The sequence below is a fragment of the Euphorbia lathyris genome, chromosome 3 (assembly GCF_963576675.1).
Source record: "Euphorbia lathyris chromosome 3, ddEupLath1.1, whole genome shotgun sequence".
Taxonomy (NCBI): domain Eukaryota; kingdom Viridiplantae; phylum Streptophyta; class Magnoliopsida; order Malpighiales; family Euphorbiaceae; genus Euphorbia; species Euphorbia lathyris.
In genome coordinates, this window is record NC_088912.1 from 86,919,721 (window position 1) to 86,937,563 (window position 17,843).

Sequence of the window (17,843 nt, forward strand, 5' to 3'; positions counted from 1 at the left end):
TCCTGCTTAGAGCATCTGCCACGACATTAGCTTTACCAGGGTGATATAAAATGGCACAATCATAATCTTTCAAGAGTTCCATCCAACATCTCTGCCTTAAATTCAAATCCCTTTGCTGGAATATGTATTTAAGACTCTTGTGATCAGTGTAAATTTCACAAGCTTCTCCATACAGATAGTGTCTCCGTATCTTTAGTGAAAATACTACTACTGCCATCTCTAAGTCGTGAGTTGGATAATTTTGTTCATGTTTCTTTAATTGTCTCGAGGCATAAGCTATAACCCTGCCATTTTGCATCAAAACACAACCTAAGCCAACTCTAGAAGCATCACAATATACAGTGAATCCTCCTGATCCAGATGGTAAAGTGAGTACCGGTGCTGAAGTCAAACATTTCTTTAGCTTTTGAAAACTGTTCTCACATGCTTCTGACCATACAAAAGGAATATTTTTACGAGTTAGCCGAGTTAAAGGTGCTGTTATCTTGGAGAAATCTTGAACAAATCTCCTATAATAGCCGGCTAAACCCAGAAAACTACGAATTTCTATCACTGTAGTAGGTCTCTTCCAATTGGTGATTGCTTCTACCTTTTTAGGATCTACTTGAATTCCATCTTTGGACACTACATGTCCTAAGAAAGCCACACTTTCCATCCAAAACTCACATTTAGAGAACTTAGCATAAAGTTGATGTTCTCTCAAAGCATGCAATACCATTCTCAAATGGTTGTCGTGTTCCTCCTCGCTCCGTGAATATATCAAGATATCATCAATGAACACAATCACAAAGCGGTCTAAGAATGGTTTGAACACCCTATTCATTAGATCCATAAAGGCCGTTGGTGCATTGGTTAAGCCAAACGACATTACCAAAAATTCATAATGGCCATATCGTGTTCTAAATGCTGTCTTGGGTATATCTTCGCTCCTAATTCTCAACTGATGATACCCAGACCGTAAATCAATTTTTGAGAAGTGACACGCACCTTGCAACTGATCAAATAAATCATCAATTCGAGGAAGAGGGTATTTGTTACGGATTGTCACCTTGTTCAGCTGTCTATAATCAATGCAAAGCCGAAGTGATCCATCTTTCTTCTTAACGAACAGCACCGGAGCACCCCAAGGAGACACGCTAGGTCGAATGAAGCCTTTATCAATTAAATCTTGTAACTGTTCCTTCAACTCTTTCAATTCTGCTGGCGCCATTCTGTAAGGTGGCATGGATATTGGAGTAGTACCTGGAACTAAGTCAATACAAAACTCAATTTCTCTTTCGGGAGGTAACCCTGGTAGTTCCTCGGGAAAAACATCTGGGAATTCATTAACAACAGGAACATTCTCTACTTTACCCACATCTACCATTGTGTCCTTGACTAAGGCCAAATATCCTTGACAACCTTTATGCAACAACTTTCTAGCTGTTATGGCTGATATCAAAATTGAAGAGGAAGTACCCTTATTGCCTTTGAATTCGAATTCAACATCTCCCGGTATGTTAAATCTCACCACCTTCGCACGACAATCTAAAGTGGCAAAATATTGAGATAACCAATCCATTCCCAAAATGACATCAAAATCAATCACATCTAACAAAATCAAATCTGCTAGTAGATTTCTTCCTTCTACCATAACAGGACAAGAAGAAAATACAAGATCTGTTTCCACTGAGTTGCTCAGTGGAGTAGCAACAGATAAGGAGGATTCTAACCTTTCTGGAGTTCTATTCATTCGTGTAGCAAAGCAAGGAGAAACAAAAGAATGTGTAGCACCAGGATCCAACAAGACTGTAGCATCAATATGGCAGATAGGAATAGTACCTGAAATAACAGCATTTGAAGTATGAGCATCTTGTGGAGGGAGATTGAATGCTCTAGCTTGTCCCTGTCCAGATTGAGGATTCCTTCCACCTGTCCTGCCTCTACCAGCAAAACGACTCGGCTGACCCTGATGTATCCTAGGGGCATTTTGAAACTGAGATGGAGTAGAAAGATTTCCAGCTTGCACATGAACATTGGGTCTAACAGCATTAGATGAGGATCCCTGAGAAAAAGTAGGCTGAAATCCAGATTGTGGACATTGTCTAGCCATATGCCCATACTCACCACATCTGAAACAACTACCAGGTGTAGTATAACAAGGACCCTGATGATTTCTACCACATATATTGCAAGAACTATAGCCTGATCCAGAACTGTTGTGGCTTAAACCTGAACTCTGTCCACTGCCACTCTGGTTGAAACCTCTGCCATGCCTATGACCATGTCTCCCTTTCTTGTGAAATCTCGACCTCTGTCTAAAAGGTTGTGTGCTTCCCATCTGAAAATTACCCATGTTACCACCAGTAACTGAAGAAGATTGACCACCATCTTTAGGCTTAGGATTCTGAATAGAGTGACGAATTTCCCTTGATTGATTAAAATCAAGTTCCATATGACGGGCTGCATCCACTAACTGCTGAAAAGTGCATCCTGAAGTCACTGACATGATATGCATAGAGGTATAAGGTTCTCCTAACCCAGAAATATATGTAGAACATTTTATCCTTTAGTATCCAGATTTTCTATCATCCTAGGTCATACAATCTCTAACCTAGGCTCTGATACCAACTTTGTCACGACCCATTCCGCGGACCGTGACCGGCGCTAGGGAACGGGTAAGCTCAAGCTACCGGAACCCGTAGCAAGCCTTAATATAATATATGATCAACCTTACTAATAGTCTTAACTTCATTTAATATTAAATCTTTCAAGAAAGACACAACATAATAATCCTCATACCGGTACTGCGGTCTAGAACATAAACTTTAACATAATTCTTAAATATCCGTACATAACAAGATAGATGTGCTGCCCGGAGAAAGATATTGGGCTGCAACCGACTTCTAGTCACCTGAAAAATTAAAGGAGTCAAGCCTCCCATAGTGAATTAATTATATGCAATGCATGAGTAATTTAACATTAATGTCACACATAATAATAATAATTATATATATGTATACAATATAAATAGGCACAGAGTATGCTTTTCATAAAATTGTATTGTAAATAAATAGATAGGTGGGTTTAATACGTGTGTTGGACCCTAAACCTTAATACCCAGTCTAATAATCCATAAATAATCACAATTTCACTTATATCCAATAACTGGGGGACCGAGAATAACTCAACCGACCACACGCCCAGTAGCTGGAGGACCGAGAATAACTCAACCGATTCCGTTCCCAGCCTCACTTAAATCCAAATTCACATATCATATAGCCCGAGAATATCTCAACCGAGCTTATCCATATATCATAACATTCACAAAATCAATATCATCAACATCCAATAACCCGATAGTACCCGTGCGCACAAGGTCCTGATGCCGCTCACCAGGAAGCATGTCCATAACACGTATTTAACTACAATTAATTACGTATAAACTATTATAAATAATAATACACTTTTATAAGTGAAAATAATACTTAACTTGAAAAACCATGAAATAATTTATTATGAATGCAAATGCTAAATTAAAAATGCATAACATATAATTAACTCACTGGTGACTCCTAGCTGACAATCCTAGCTCTCTGGTGGAGCTCCTCCTCCTATCGGATGTGTATCTAAAAGGTACAGAATATATTTAGAATTTATCTATGCTTAGCAAATATAATATTTGAATTAATTAATGGTGTTTTACAGAGATTCTACCGAAAATTCGGCAGAATTTCCTCTGTAATACGGACATTCCCCCTAGTAATAACTAGGTCAACCCTGCAATAAAACACACTTCTATATTCAAGAATATCCAAAGTCCAAACCGGGAATCCATAGACTACAATTTAGCAACCCGGTTGGACATCAATCAACCAATAACTTTATAATTAACTAGACATTATCAAACTAATTTATCATCGAATAAAATCCCAACCTATAATTCTGAAATTTATGTAATTTAGACTCTAAATATAAAGCTCTTATCCTAACAACACAATTTCATTAACTTTTAATTAACAATTTCACTTCTATGATTTATAGGGACCAAACAATGCATAATTTGATGATGGTCCAAGAATTAAAGTTGCTTTAAAGACTATTTAGAGTATTCTAAAATAAAAAAGGAAAATTTTCTGTCAAACTTCATACCTCACCGGAGCCGGTCACCGGAATCCGCCGGTTGGAAAACTCGAGTTTAACAAATGAAGAAACCGGTCACACCACCTTACTCCTTACACTTTCATTGACCTAGAAACACCTTCAAAACTTCTAATTTAACCGGAAAAGTCGAAAATTGGAGAAGATTGTCAGTTTTCCGACGAGTCTCCGATCAATGGAAAATCACTCTTGCATGCCCCAATTACCGACCTACCCAAAGGTTTTCTGACCTTCTGAGTCCGTTTTTGGGGTCAGAATCGCGAAAAGAAGAGCAGAAAATGAAGAAATAGGAGGGGCAGCCAAAGTGACGAATCTTCTTCCCTTGACTGCTCTTGAAACACATAAAATCACTTCCTAAAACTTATCTAAACTTGAACTACATGATGAGAGCTTCGTTTCGGTATAAGGAACGCAAAAAACGGTTAAGAATTGAGGGAGTTATGGTGATTTGAAGATTGAAGGGGAATGAGTTTGAGTTCAAGGAGGAAGAAGAAGAAGAAGTCTGTCGACTCTTCTTCCTTAATATAAGCTAAAATGTTGGTTAGTCCCTCCTTGATTAAAAATATAAAATTTGTTACCCAAAACTAATTATAACTTGCAATTTAGCCCCTAATTAAATCTTAATTTAGTTAAATCATACTCAAACTTAGATTTAACATATTGGGTATTACATTCTTATATAACATAAATTACAAAAATATAAAGGAATTAAATAAATAAGAAATTAGAGCATGTTATTGGATTTTTTTTCTATTAATAATTTATTATTATGCACATTTTTTTTCTATTAATAATTCATTATTATGCATATTTCTTTTTTTTTATTAGTAATTCATTATTCATTATTATGCATATTTAATCGATATTAATAAGTGCATGCGTTAAATATTAAACAATATAAGCTAAAAGGGCAGTGATATATTAAGCAGCGCGCAACATAATACACAAATAAAGCAAGTAGCTCAGTGGTAAGCAATGTGGAGTGTAGATGAAGAGTCTCAGGTTTGAACCCCCTAAGTAGCAATGTTTTTTTTTTTAATTTTCCTATGTCAATCGGAGTGTCGTCTCAATAAGTTAAGAGAACTATCTAAAATAGGTAGAACTACGTGGCTTTGATTTCCGATTTAAAGAATAAAAGACGTTCGGGATATGTAGGAAGCTTGATAGAATTAAGGTAGTGTGAATAATTTTTTTTTACATTACAATATAGGTTCGGTTTTTAGACTATTAGAAGTTTGTTGTCCTCTCTTTTGTTCATACTCGATGCCGTTTTGGGTCTGGTGTGACAAGCGTCATAAGCTCTGATCACTGTCTCGGATGCAGTTAAATTCCCTCTTTCAATCCCCAACTTGGATAGCAACTTCAAATGACAAAGATTAATAGCGGATCCATCGTCCACCATTAAACAACTAGTTTTCTTCCCATTTATTTTTGCACTGATGTACAATGGCTTGTTATGGGCATTTCCTTCTTCAGGGAGATCTTCATTCGAGAAAATGATCCCCGTGTTCTTATTTGTCATAATTGCTCCCAACAATTGTGCTGGTTTAGTATCTGTGAAGATCACAAGATTCTGTAGCTCTCTGATAAGGTTTTTCCGATGGTATTTGGAGTGGCATAGCATTTCCCGCACCATCGATTTCAACTGCATCTTCTTCAACTGTTCCAAAACCTTATCATCCGGCTTAGGGTCCTCCCGTCTCCACTTCCACGTTCCATAATCGGCGCTCTTTCCTCGGACACCCTTCTGGATCTAGTTATGACTACGATATCAGCTTCCTCATCAGAATCAACCCACACGTCTACTAGCTTTCCTTTTCTCTTCACATCTTCCTCATGCGAAGAACTTTCCCATATGTCCACCACCATGAGGTCCACCACTTAAGGGGTATCAAAATTCATATAAGATAGATCCGGCCCACACGTAATGGCCCATCCTCACATCTCCTCATAATTTCTCAAAATTATGCCCCCATAATTCTTCTCACCCACGGGAGGGTGACACACATCGTAACTTGGTCTATGTCACTTAACTCTCCTTGCCATGTTGCATACTGATACCTCCATCTCTTCATGTATTCAGTGAATAGTTTATTTGGACACTGCACCACCAACTCCACATCTCTAAGCGATACCTTATACTCGACAAACTTCTTGATAAAGCCTTAGTCATTGCCCCTAGTTCCATTTCATCTCCATTGGGAGCTCCATATACCATACAAGAGGTTCTCCTGTCAATGACTTATATAACAATTATGTCATCTTTTGCTCTCTGAAGTCAACGACATGTATGCCGACTAGATGATGCAAATGGTCTAACGGATCCGCCACTCTATACAAATGGTCTAGATGATCCAATCATAGTTACACGTTGGTTATGGAGAGGATTACCCCTGGTAGAGACATTCAAAGTAGATGGACCCGCTATCTTTTTTGCTTCAATCAAGTCTTGGATTTCATGCTTTAGCCTTCCATATGATTCTACGGTATATCTTATATACATTGTGAAACTCGCAATACCCCTTAGATTGTAGATGGGGAGTCATGATAGCCTTGCCCATATGCGTTAATGGCTGTAACAAACCCTTATTTTGGAGTCTCTCGAATGTCTTAGCATAAGGTTGGTCAAGCTGGCGAACTGCCTCTTAGCCATAAAATTAATGTCTATCATTTTTATCGCTGCATTCTCGGCGGTTCCACTTATTCCTCCAGCCGTATATCCGGTTTTAGCCCATTTAGTGTATGCCCCATCTCCTTCCACTGCTAATGCACATCTATACATCTGATTAAAACTAGCAAATGACATGTATATTAGCTCACTCTTAATGTACGGTAGGAAATTACCGATAACCATTCAGATTTGATCCTATTCCAAAGACTTTTGTTTCATTAGTGCGGCTTTAGCCATCCATCTTCTCACGAAATCTGAGAGAGATTCCCCTAGCTGCTGCTTAGTTCTCTCTAAATCTTATATGGTTACCTCCAACACCGTGTTGAAGTTATATTGGGCGATAAATGCTAGAGCAAGCTCCTTCCAATCCTCTCGCGTAGAAGTGGGCAAAGAATGAAACCAAATTAAGACAGCTCCATCTAAATAAGTGTTGAACAGTCTGAGGACTTGTTCCTCATTTAAGATCGTGTGCTTCATAACTGCGACATAATGATTCATATGGGCACCCGGATCACCGGTCTCATAGAATTTCTTCATCTCATGCAACTTGAATTTTAAGGGCAAGGCAGACCCCAACAAACAGCTCTTTAAGTTGTAAAACGCCTCTCTACTAGGGCTCTGTCCGTGTAAATCCGTGGATATCCTTTTTCAACAATTCCTCCCTCTCCTTCTATTGTTCGAGCCTTTTGTTCTTGTAATCATTATAGTCCTCAAAACCTCTAGGGAATTCTTCATCATCCCCATCCCCTTTCTGGCTACCATGCTTGCTATGTGATTTCTCATGGATTCCTCCAACACTCTTTCCATCGACTTTCTCACCACCTTCATTTGTGTTCATCTTAACAATAAGAATCGATAATTGATCGGCAATCCATTGAATTGACGACTCAAGGTTCGACAATCTCTCCTCTGATGACGATTCCATGCTAACAAATGATTCTGTAGTCTCTAAACTGACTATCTTCTCAATACCGACCACCTTAACCAACCGACTGTCTTTTCTAACCCACGAAATCTCAATGATGTCTGCACGTGCAACAAATGTTAGTATGTATGCATGAACTTTAGCATCAATGGGTGATTTCATGGTGTGTGCTTTTATTCCGTTTTTGGAAACAACAAGAAACAAACGTTAGTTTACAATCACAAGTATCACATCATCTCTCATCCACACTTATTCCTCCACGCACACGTTGGCTCAAGTCGCTTCATAGGATTTTGGTATAGGCTCACATTACATTAGCATGGAATGCATGCGCCGTCTTTCCATATATATCAATCATCAAACAATTGTGATTCGTTTGGCATTCCGATACTTTGGTAAAGTTTATATGGACCAACAGAGGTTCTCGTTTTAGATGTGTCATGTAACATCCATATCTAAAATTTTAATTTTTATACATATATGTAATATAATATATCTTTTGAAATCTTAATTAATTAAAAAAAATTAAGAAGATTATCAAAGTTAATCAAATGTTTTAATGTACAATTTAAGAGTTTGGAAAGTTTTGAAAATAATTAATTAGGAGAAATTTGAATTTCATATATATATATATATATACTTTATATATGAAATTAAGATTTTGAAATAATAATATTTCTATCTAATTATTTTTTAATCCTAATTACTATGGGCTAGCTTAATTAATTAGATATCAAGGAGTATGTAAGGATGTTTGAAAGTGATATATATATAAGTATTTAAATTAATATTTTATAAGATAAGCAAATCATAGAAAGTTATAAATTGTTTATTTAAAAGAGAGAGAGAGAGTTGAATTCATCGCACTTTTGTGAAATATGTGAAACATTTGTTGAAATTTTAGTTTAAAAGTTATCTACCTAATGACATCTTTCAAAATGAAAGTTCATTTTTCCTTTATTTATAAATTAATGAGAAAAGATAAGAAAAAATAAATAATGGATTGACATGTCACATGTGGTATCAAATTAATCTAAGGATACATTTGTTGAATCAATAAAAACGTGTGCATGAAGCTTATTTAAAATAAAAATAAAAATGTGTCTTGCATGGGTTCATTTAAAATAATAATAATAATAATAATAATAATAATAATAATAATAAATAATTGGTTCAAAAAAAAAAAATAATAATAATAATAGTGGGTGATATGCATACCTAATAAATAATATATAGCTACCAAAAAGATAATAGGAGGTTTGAACCTCTTGGACGGAAAGAGGAAAGAAAATGGAGAGCACATTGGATAGGTAAAGGAATAGTATAAGTTAGCTTCCATAGTTTAAGCAAGCATAGGCTCGAAAGGTTGAGGGAAATTTATTAAAGTTCGGTTTTTTTTTTGGATTTTGAGAGGGAAAAGCTTTTTATGTTCGAGTTTTTGAAGACTCGTGAAAAATCTAGTCCGGGTTTTACAATTGAAGATGATTTTTCAGGTATGAGGATTTCAATGATTTTTCAAATTAAGAATTTAGTTTTGTACGGTTTGGACTTTGATTTACGGTTTATGGTTTGAGAAATATTGTTGTTTAGAACAAATAATAAAATAATTGATGGTAAAATTGGTATTGACGGACTCTTAACAGTGTTACGAGTCTAACGGTATATTTGGTCTGAATTGCCTATATCGAATCAGTGTTATACGCTACTATTCCGGTGACATACAAAAAGTAGTACGATGACAAACAAAAGTAGTTCGATAAAAGTATTTGGTTTAAAATTTAGTGTTATATTATTTATATAATATTTAAGTGATTTTAATTTGCCGAGCTAAAATAAGTTATAAAATAGAATGACTAATATTGATAATTGCCAATCAAAATCCATTAAAAGAGTTTTGTATATAAAATTAGTACAAGAATGTGAAATAAAAAATTAGTACAAGTATATTTTTGATAATCTAACGAGTCTAATAAATAATTAACTATTCTGATTTAGAGTTACTAATCTAGTGCCTAAAATAGGTCAATAAAAATATTTAACTTTAAAGAATATTAAATTTTATCGATACTATATTTTGGGCAATCTGATTTTTGGAGTTGTATTAAATTATGAATCGGTGATCTTATACTAATTTTTGATAATTTTACTTATATTAAAAGAGTATTTGATTTAAAATGATTTTGTATTTTAATTGTAAACTATTTTGAGCAACTTTAAGAGAATATTTGAATACTTGCGGTTATTTTTGCGAAATAGTTAATTGAAGCCAAATGGTTTATAGTTATGAAATAATTTGGAAATTTGATTGTGAAAAGAAATTTGAGATTTTATGATTTTTATATCCATCTAGAGTAATCTGGATCGGTGGTTTCGATATTTGAAAACCATGCTCAGTGAGGAACATGGAATATGTACACAGTTGAAAGACCTGTCAGTATAGCAAAGAAGTATTGGGGAAGATCATGCGGAACTAGACAAGCTTAAAAAGACGTCTCGACTATATATGTCACACCCGACCCTAGACGACCTCAATCGGCATCGGGCGTGAAATAGAAAGATCATAATCATTCCTACTACATTAGTCATTCAAGGACCTCAACATATATTTACCAACTAATATATTACAATTGAAATACCAAAGTTCTAACCATAATTCTAACAATAAGTAGCCAACTTCCAAACCTCGTCTAATCGGTCGGTAACCTCCTCTATATCATGTACTTTCTCACCTAAAAACATTAAAACATTTAAAAATGTGAGACAAAAATCTCAGTAAGAAACTATCAGCAATAAAACCCAACTTTACTTAACATAGCTACATATATACATTTATAAAGGGAGTTAATCAAAATCTTATAAAAGATACTCAAAACTTAAGTTCATAAAATAAAATGTGTGTATGTGTATCCATCCTCGAATTCGACCCGTGTAGCTTATCATAACATCAATCATATCAATAATCGAGATATCTCATTTATATCTTGTTCCTTGCCTAATGTTAGGACTACCAGCCGTACACTCTGGCCATACTGCCATTAGGTATGGTCTTACAACTTACAACTCCTACCTCGGGCAATCCTAGATGGAAAAAACCATTTTATCTTTCAAAATATCACAACTCATAAAAATCAAATTTGGACTTCAATCCAAAATAATCACAACAATAACCGCAACAGATTTCTCAATCCAAAAACAATTCGTAAGAAATCATCAAATTCATTTTATTCAATATATATATACACTGAAACCAAAAACATATATGTATATGTAAGTCAACCAAATCAAGTCTTAAATCAACATAATCAAGTAAAATCTGAAATTCACATAGAAGCATAGTCAATAGCTTCATTTGAACCATAATTTCACAATAAAAAGCAAAATCGTGAAAAATCTCAATTTTATAAAATTTCTGCATAACCTTAAAATATCACTGTCTGAAAATTCTTTGATATATATATATATATATATATATATATATATATACATAAAACTCAAAATATAGTTGATAATCTAATTGAGGAAAACACACACGTTCAATTCTCCTCTAAATTCTGTCTAAGACGTTTCTCTCCAAACACTGCCCAAACTTAAAAATTCTTCGGTTAGGACTTAGATCTATTCATAAGGATGCTATGTTTTAAATTTCGAGTGATTCGGACAGTCGAATCTCCGTAAATCAAAGAAACGGTGGAAAAACGGTTCAGAGAAAACTGATGAATTTAAAAGGAAATAGAAAAAGAAAAGAAAAGAAAAAGAAGATCACGATCATGATGATGATGGAATTCTCTGGAACAATTGAGATTTATATCTCAAATTTGGTAAATATTACGTTTGATCCTCCATCTTTATATAATCTTTTAAAAATTACTCTAAACTTTTAATTTATACATAAAACCATCAAATTAACTCTAAACTTTTCACATAGCATCAAATTAACTTTACACACCTAATAATTATAATATATATTACTATCAAGGTATAAATTCTAGAAATTTAGACACGGACGTGACAATATATGTGTGTGGGTTATGAATTGATACGTAAAAGGAGAAACTCTAGGATGGATATATATAAAGTTTTAAGTGGTATGCTTATGAGTTGATTTTGGATATGATGTTTTAAATTTATTTGGATTACGAGTTAGTTTGATAAAACGTTTACTTGATTACGAGTTGGTTTAGTAAAAATGCAGATATAAAGATATCGACCTTTATTCGTGATTTGATTGGATAACGTAATATTTAAAAAATATATATATATTGTTGAATCGATAAAGTATTTGTGTATATATATTTTATAAAATGTATTTTAACTATATTATTTTATATGAATTATTCAATAAATTACAGGTACTATATTGGTTTATTAGTGTTTATGGTCAATAACTGTATTATAAATAGATACAATTAAATTATCAACGCGTTAATCAGAGTGTCAAAATATAGATATACTAACGTAAGTAGAATTACGTTATTTGATTCTCGATTTAAAGATTGAAAGATATTCGGGATACATATGAAGTTTGATAGAATTATCAAGTCCAAACCAAATAAATAAATAAATTTTATTTATTAGAAAATTTAAATTAAGAATGTAACGAGTTAAAAATTTATGAGTCGAATTTGTAGATCTTTTTCTTGTCTCACTGTCGTACTCGATGCCATTTAGGATTGGATGTGACACGTCATCTTTTATCAATCCTCAAAGTATTTTGGGCATAACCTTTTTTGAACATATCTCGGATTCGGATAAAGGATGAATCGTTTAAACAAGACCACGTTGGTTAAGATAGCTCAGTTCCATACATTGGATCGTTTATTTGTCTGAGTAAACTTGTACTTTTCAATTTTTTGTCTTTTTTCTTGATTCATTTTCGGCATTACAATGGGTTTTGGACTTTTAGGTCCAATCCTCATGTATCTTTATTTTTTGGACTCTTTTCTCTTCTTTCTCTTTTTTAGACTCCGAATACATCTGTTTTTTTACAAAGCGATGTGGAGTCTTACGTAAAAGTTCGATTGCACGATTCGACTTTTGAAAGAAATGAGTTTTATTTTTTAGCCATTTTGTCTAGACTTTTTGTTATGACCTTGATCATCTTTGTTAGAAATGGACCTCGTTTCTCTCGACATGATGCGTATTATCCTAACATGGTTAAAGAATGTGTATATCGACACTGTTTATTTCTATGTTTACCGAAATAGGCTATAACCGTCCTTATCATCAAATGCAAATGCAACCAAACTGTTTGTGAGTCGGGCCATATTTCTTGTGTAATTTGGTAATTGTCGGAGTGACTGAGCTACTAGTCAAAAAAGTAAAGTCTCGTCCATATGACGTGGTCACATAGTCTTAGTTCAATTCGGCTTAGTAATTTCGAATGACGTATATACCGAGTCGAGACATGTACTTACGGGCTAATTCATTTCCTTTAAAAACATTGGCATTGACACAGTATAATGATGAAAGGAGATTTAGATCGTATATTATTACCAAAACCACATCAACAGATACACTCGTTTTTTTAGAATGACACGAAGTGTAACGTAAAAACCCGTTTCGTTCGATTTATCTTAACAAGATGACTGATCTTTAATGACGCTTTTATTTTACGACTTATGGTCATTCCAAATAGAAACTAACTTCATTTCTCTTTAACACGATTCGTTTATCCTAATAGGATTAGAAAATGTGAGAAATGATGCCATTATTATATTTGCTAAAGCAGGCTATAACCTTCTTAAATATTGAACACAACTCAACTAAATGTCAATGATTCGAACCATATTCATGAAAGTGTGCATTTTGGTAATAGTCAAAGCGACCGAGCTATTAAACAAAAGCATAGATTCATCCAAATGACTGGCTTATGTAATCTTAGTTCGACTTGGTTTAATATCTTTAGATGATGTACCGTCTTATTAAGTATATTAATGGATCATTTCATTTTCTTTAAGCGTATTTAGATTGACATGTATCATGGTAAAGTGAAACACGAAGCACACATACATCATATCAAAATCGTTAACGAGTAATCCTAAAGGAAACTTGTAAGGCTACTATATGCTAACATGGCTATCGTAGGACCTCACAATTAAGCTTAGACTATTCCTATCGAATGGAATGAGATAGTTCAAATTTAATCATAAGAGGGAAATTTGCGCTAGATTCTTTTGTGTGACTAGGGTTTGTCTAGGGTTTACATAAATGCAGAATGAATGCATACGAAAAAGAATAATATAATATGTCCCCATTAGTGTCTAATAATGTCCTCTAGAATCAATTTTTCACGTCCTAATAGTAGATTTCAAGCCTCGTCCGGAAGACCCAAGGGAATGAAATCGTTGGCGGACTAGTTGTTATCGAAGCGAATTTGATTTAGGAATCGAGCAACTCGGTAGGACCAGAGTTCAGAGATAAGGAGTCGCCACCCGGTTTAAATGGAAAAAAGTAACCGAATCATATGTGGAGACCAGTTGAGTTTGGAAAATTGGGTATGACACATGAAGGCTAGCTTCTTTATGAAAAAAGGCTACTAGGCATCCTATAATTACCCGGTTTGAACCACCGGCCTCCTACTTAACATTACTATACACCTCTAGCCTAACTATATATGCTTTTAAGTTTCAAATTCATTTAAAAACTTTTTCTTTCTCGTTTTGAAAGCCGTTTTGAGCATTTTAGTTAAAGCCATTTAGTTTAAATCAACCATCTGTTATTCACAAATTAATATATATACGGAAATGTAAAGTGCGGTAAAGTAAATTACAACAGTTTTAATATATATTTACATTAAAGTAAAGCAATCCTAATACACATTAAGATATTTAACATGGATATAATAGGCCTTTGAAAATAAATACAAATAATCCCTTCCCTAAAAATCATTTGTACTTCTATATACATACTATATATTATAAAATCAAAGCTATTACATATAAAAGATATTAAATTTGAAAGCATGTGGTAATAAAAATCTATTTGAAAACAATTTAATGATTATTTAGAAAAACATCATTTATTATTTGAAAAATAATAATGTAGAAATCTAATTATTTATATTTATATTACATTTAACACACAAAAAAAACATTTTTAAATATATATATACATATATGAAAAACCAAAAAACTAATTTGGGTATATTTTCATTAAAAAACCAAAAATAGTATTTATATATTAATGCTTTTCAAAACATTCAAAACCTCAAAATTATATTTTGATTAAATATATTTTAATACTTAAAATATATTAAATTTCCCATTTCATCTGCATCAAGCTAAATTAATTTAAAGGACTAAACATGGATATTTTACAACAAAAAGTTCTAAAACTAATATTTACAATAATTGATATAATGATTAATTACAAAAAAAAAAAAAAAACAATATAAATACAACATTGAATATATACGCATATATATAGATAATAAATAATAAGTAGTAATACGTGTGTGTATATATATATATATAAATCTACCATGGATTATCTAGATAACTACCTCGGTATAGAGGTTCTCTTTAATCCAAAGGTCCTTTTTCATAATTCGCAATCGCGTATCGCGAAACCACAGATTGCCTCGATTTCATAGGATCCTTTGAGAAAGCCTAATTTGGAGGTGCATGTCAGGTCATTTGCGAAGGTCCTTGCTGGGAATCTGGATCCGACTCCTTGCTCGTCTGCTGTGATTTCTGATATTGGCGGTCTTCGGTTGGTTAGAATTTCTCAATCTGCCTATGATAGGCGTGCGGCCCTTTGCTCATTATCTCTGATTGGCAGGTTAATCTTAAACAAAGGAGATGGCCGATGAAAGGTTCTTTCTCTTAAGGAAACTTTAATAAAGGTTTGGGGTTTGAAGGATTCTTGGCGACTGATATCTGTCGGGAGAGGCTTTTTTCATGTGGTTTTGGGATCCCAGGAGATCAAGAATCAGTTGCTAGCGTGGGGCATTATCAATACTAAGCCAGGTACTTTTCGTTTGCAACCATGGGTTCCGGACTTTGACCCCTATGCTGAGAAGTCTACAAATGCTCAGGTTTGTGTTAGATTATATTATCTTCCGTTGGAGTATTGGGATCCTCAAATTCTTTCAGATATTTCAAAGGGTATTGGAGGGCTTATACGATTTGATAATACCACTCTTGAAGGTGAGTTTGGTCATTATGCTAGAATGTTAATTGATGTGGATTTGATGAATGAGCTTCCTGTTAAAATGGGTATTGAGAGAGAAGGAAAACAAATTTGGATAGATGTGGTGTATGAGAGATTACCAAGCTTCTGTAAAGTTTGTTCAAACATTGGCCACATGGCTTATGACTGCAGGAAAAATAAAAAACCATTGGAAAAGGTTCTAGAGGCTCTGGTTATTGAAAGAAAACGTACAATGGTTTCACAGGAGAGGAAGTTTGTGAAAAAGCCTAATGCAATTCAGACCGAGGTGCCTGTTCAACATGCCACTTCACGGATTGTTTTTGAGCTTAGGCCTCCTACTGATACTGGTTGTGTGGTGGAGGTTGTTCTACCTGGCAGCCCGCAAATTAGGAAGGAGGATGAATACAGTTGTGATAAAACTGATAGGCCGGATTCACCTAGAATGGACAATATTCTCACTATATATGAGGGAGCTGATTCAGCATCTGAATCATCATCCCGTACTAAATCCTGGGCTGATATGGCAGGGGAGGATGACAATAGCTGGAACACAGTTAGCACTAAGAAAGTAAGGCGGAGGGAAAAAATTATGACAACAACGAAGAATTTGCCAGCTCGAAACAAACGAGCCAGTAAACCTCCGGTCCGTTTTAAATGATCTTTCTTTACTGGAATTGTATGGGTATTCTTAATAGGGATACTCAGGGTTACTTGCATCGTTTGTGTTCTCTTCATAAATCGGATTTTCTTTGTTTAGCTGAGCCTATGGTGGAGTTCAGTTCTGTTAATGAGGCCTTCTGGAGAAGGCTTGGTTTGTCTTTAATTGCTATGAACAATAAGGAGCTTCCAACTCTATGGGTTTTTGCAAAGATTAATTCTTCCATGGTTACCGATATTTGTTTCAGACATGAACAGTTTGTTATTCCGAGTTTGTCTAATTTAAATACTTTTGTCTGCTTTGTTTACGGGAGCGTTTGGGCAAATAGACGTGTTGCTATGTTTGATAATTGTTGAGCGATTTCCGCAAGTGCACGGTATATGCTTGTAGTAATAAAAGATATCGATCCCACGTGGAACGTTTTTTAAACAAAACTTATTTATAATCGGTTAAATTTACTTTTAGGTTTATGATATGGAAAAATCGTTTAATCGGTTTTGGTTTTGAAATTGCTAGAATGAGAATTAGATTAGATTATGAAAATGTTAGAAAATATTCTGATTTAAGAATGAATTTGCAAGATAGGAACTTTTAGTACTTTTTAGAAAAGTAAACAGATGTATTTGTTTGCATTAAGCAAAGAAAACAACTTTAAACTTTGTACGAATTATAAAGATGAAATAAATGACGGATCCTCTAATTAATTGGCTTTGAACATGACAAAACCCTTTCGGGATAGTTGCCCTTAATCAAATTAAAACTCTCTCAAGATAATAATTTGCCTAAGTGTTGAACAAAGTTTTCTTGTAAAGATTTTGAATTAAATACGTTTTAATGAAAACACTAGCAGTCACTTTAGTGGATTGGTTACCATAAGTGCTGCATAAAAATCTATCGAATAGAACATACTTTATTAGATGAAATATAAATTGATACAAGTTTACAGAGAACATGGAGCATTGAATTCTTCGATGGCGTGCAAGTGAACGGGTTGTCAATCCTTTCCTTGGGTTTCGTTAGAGTTTGTCAGGCTCAGGGGCGAATCCTCTACTCAATCTTCTCGTTGAATCTTCGTAATAGAGACTGGGTCGGTCTACTACCAAAATGAAAACTAAACTGGAACAATGTCTAAACGCTACTAAACTTGTTATTATTATGTAAACAATGTGTGTACAGCATATTGCTTTGAACAGAAATGAAATCTAATCTCTGACTCATTTCTGAGTCAGAGTTTCTGCATAAACTCTGCACTAATCTAACTCTCTCAAAAATTCATTGTTTCAACTCTCAATCAACTC

At 34.2% G+C, this 17,843-nt stretch overlaps 1 protein-coding gene and 1 long non-coding RNA gene across 2 annotated transcripts; one reads left to right on the forward strand and one right to left on the reverse strand.

Moving 5' to 3' along the window:
• Positions 1-2,921: 2,921 nt before the first annotated feature.
• LOC136224653 (uncharacterized) lies at positions 2,922-4,640 on the reverse strand. The gene is made up of 3 exons (XR_010686538.1): positions 4,132-4,640; positions 3,546-3,608; positions 2,922-3,404 (listed from the first exon to the last, which is right to left on the reverse strand). It is a non-coding gene; the product is annotated as an uncharacterized lncRNA (long non-coding RNA).
• A 4,355-nt stretch (positions 4,641-8,995) lies between these two features.
• On the forward strand, positions 8,996-16,839 carry LOC136224321 (uncharacterized). Its single transcript, XM_066012622.1, has 2 exons — positions 8,996-9,229; positions 15,366-16,839. The coding sequence occupies exon 2, from the start codon at positions 15,907-15,909 to the stop codon at positions 16,543-16,545; it is 639 nt and encodes a 212-aa protein (XP_065868694.1). The 5' UTR covers positions 8,996-9,229; positions 15,366-15,906; the 3' UTR covers positions 16,546-16,839.
• The last annotated feature ends 1,004 nt before the right edge of the window (positions 16,840-17,843 follow it).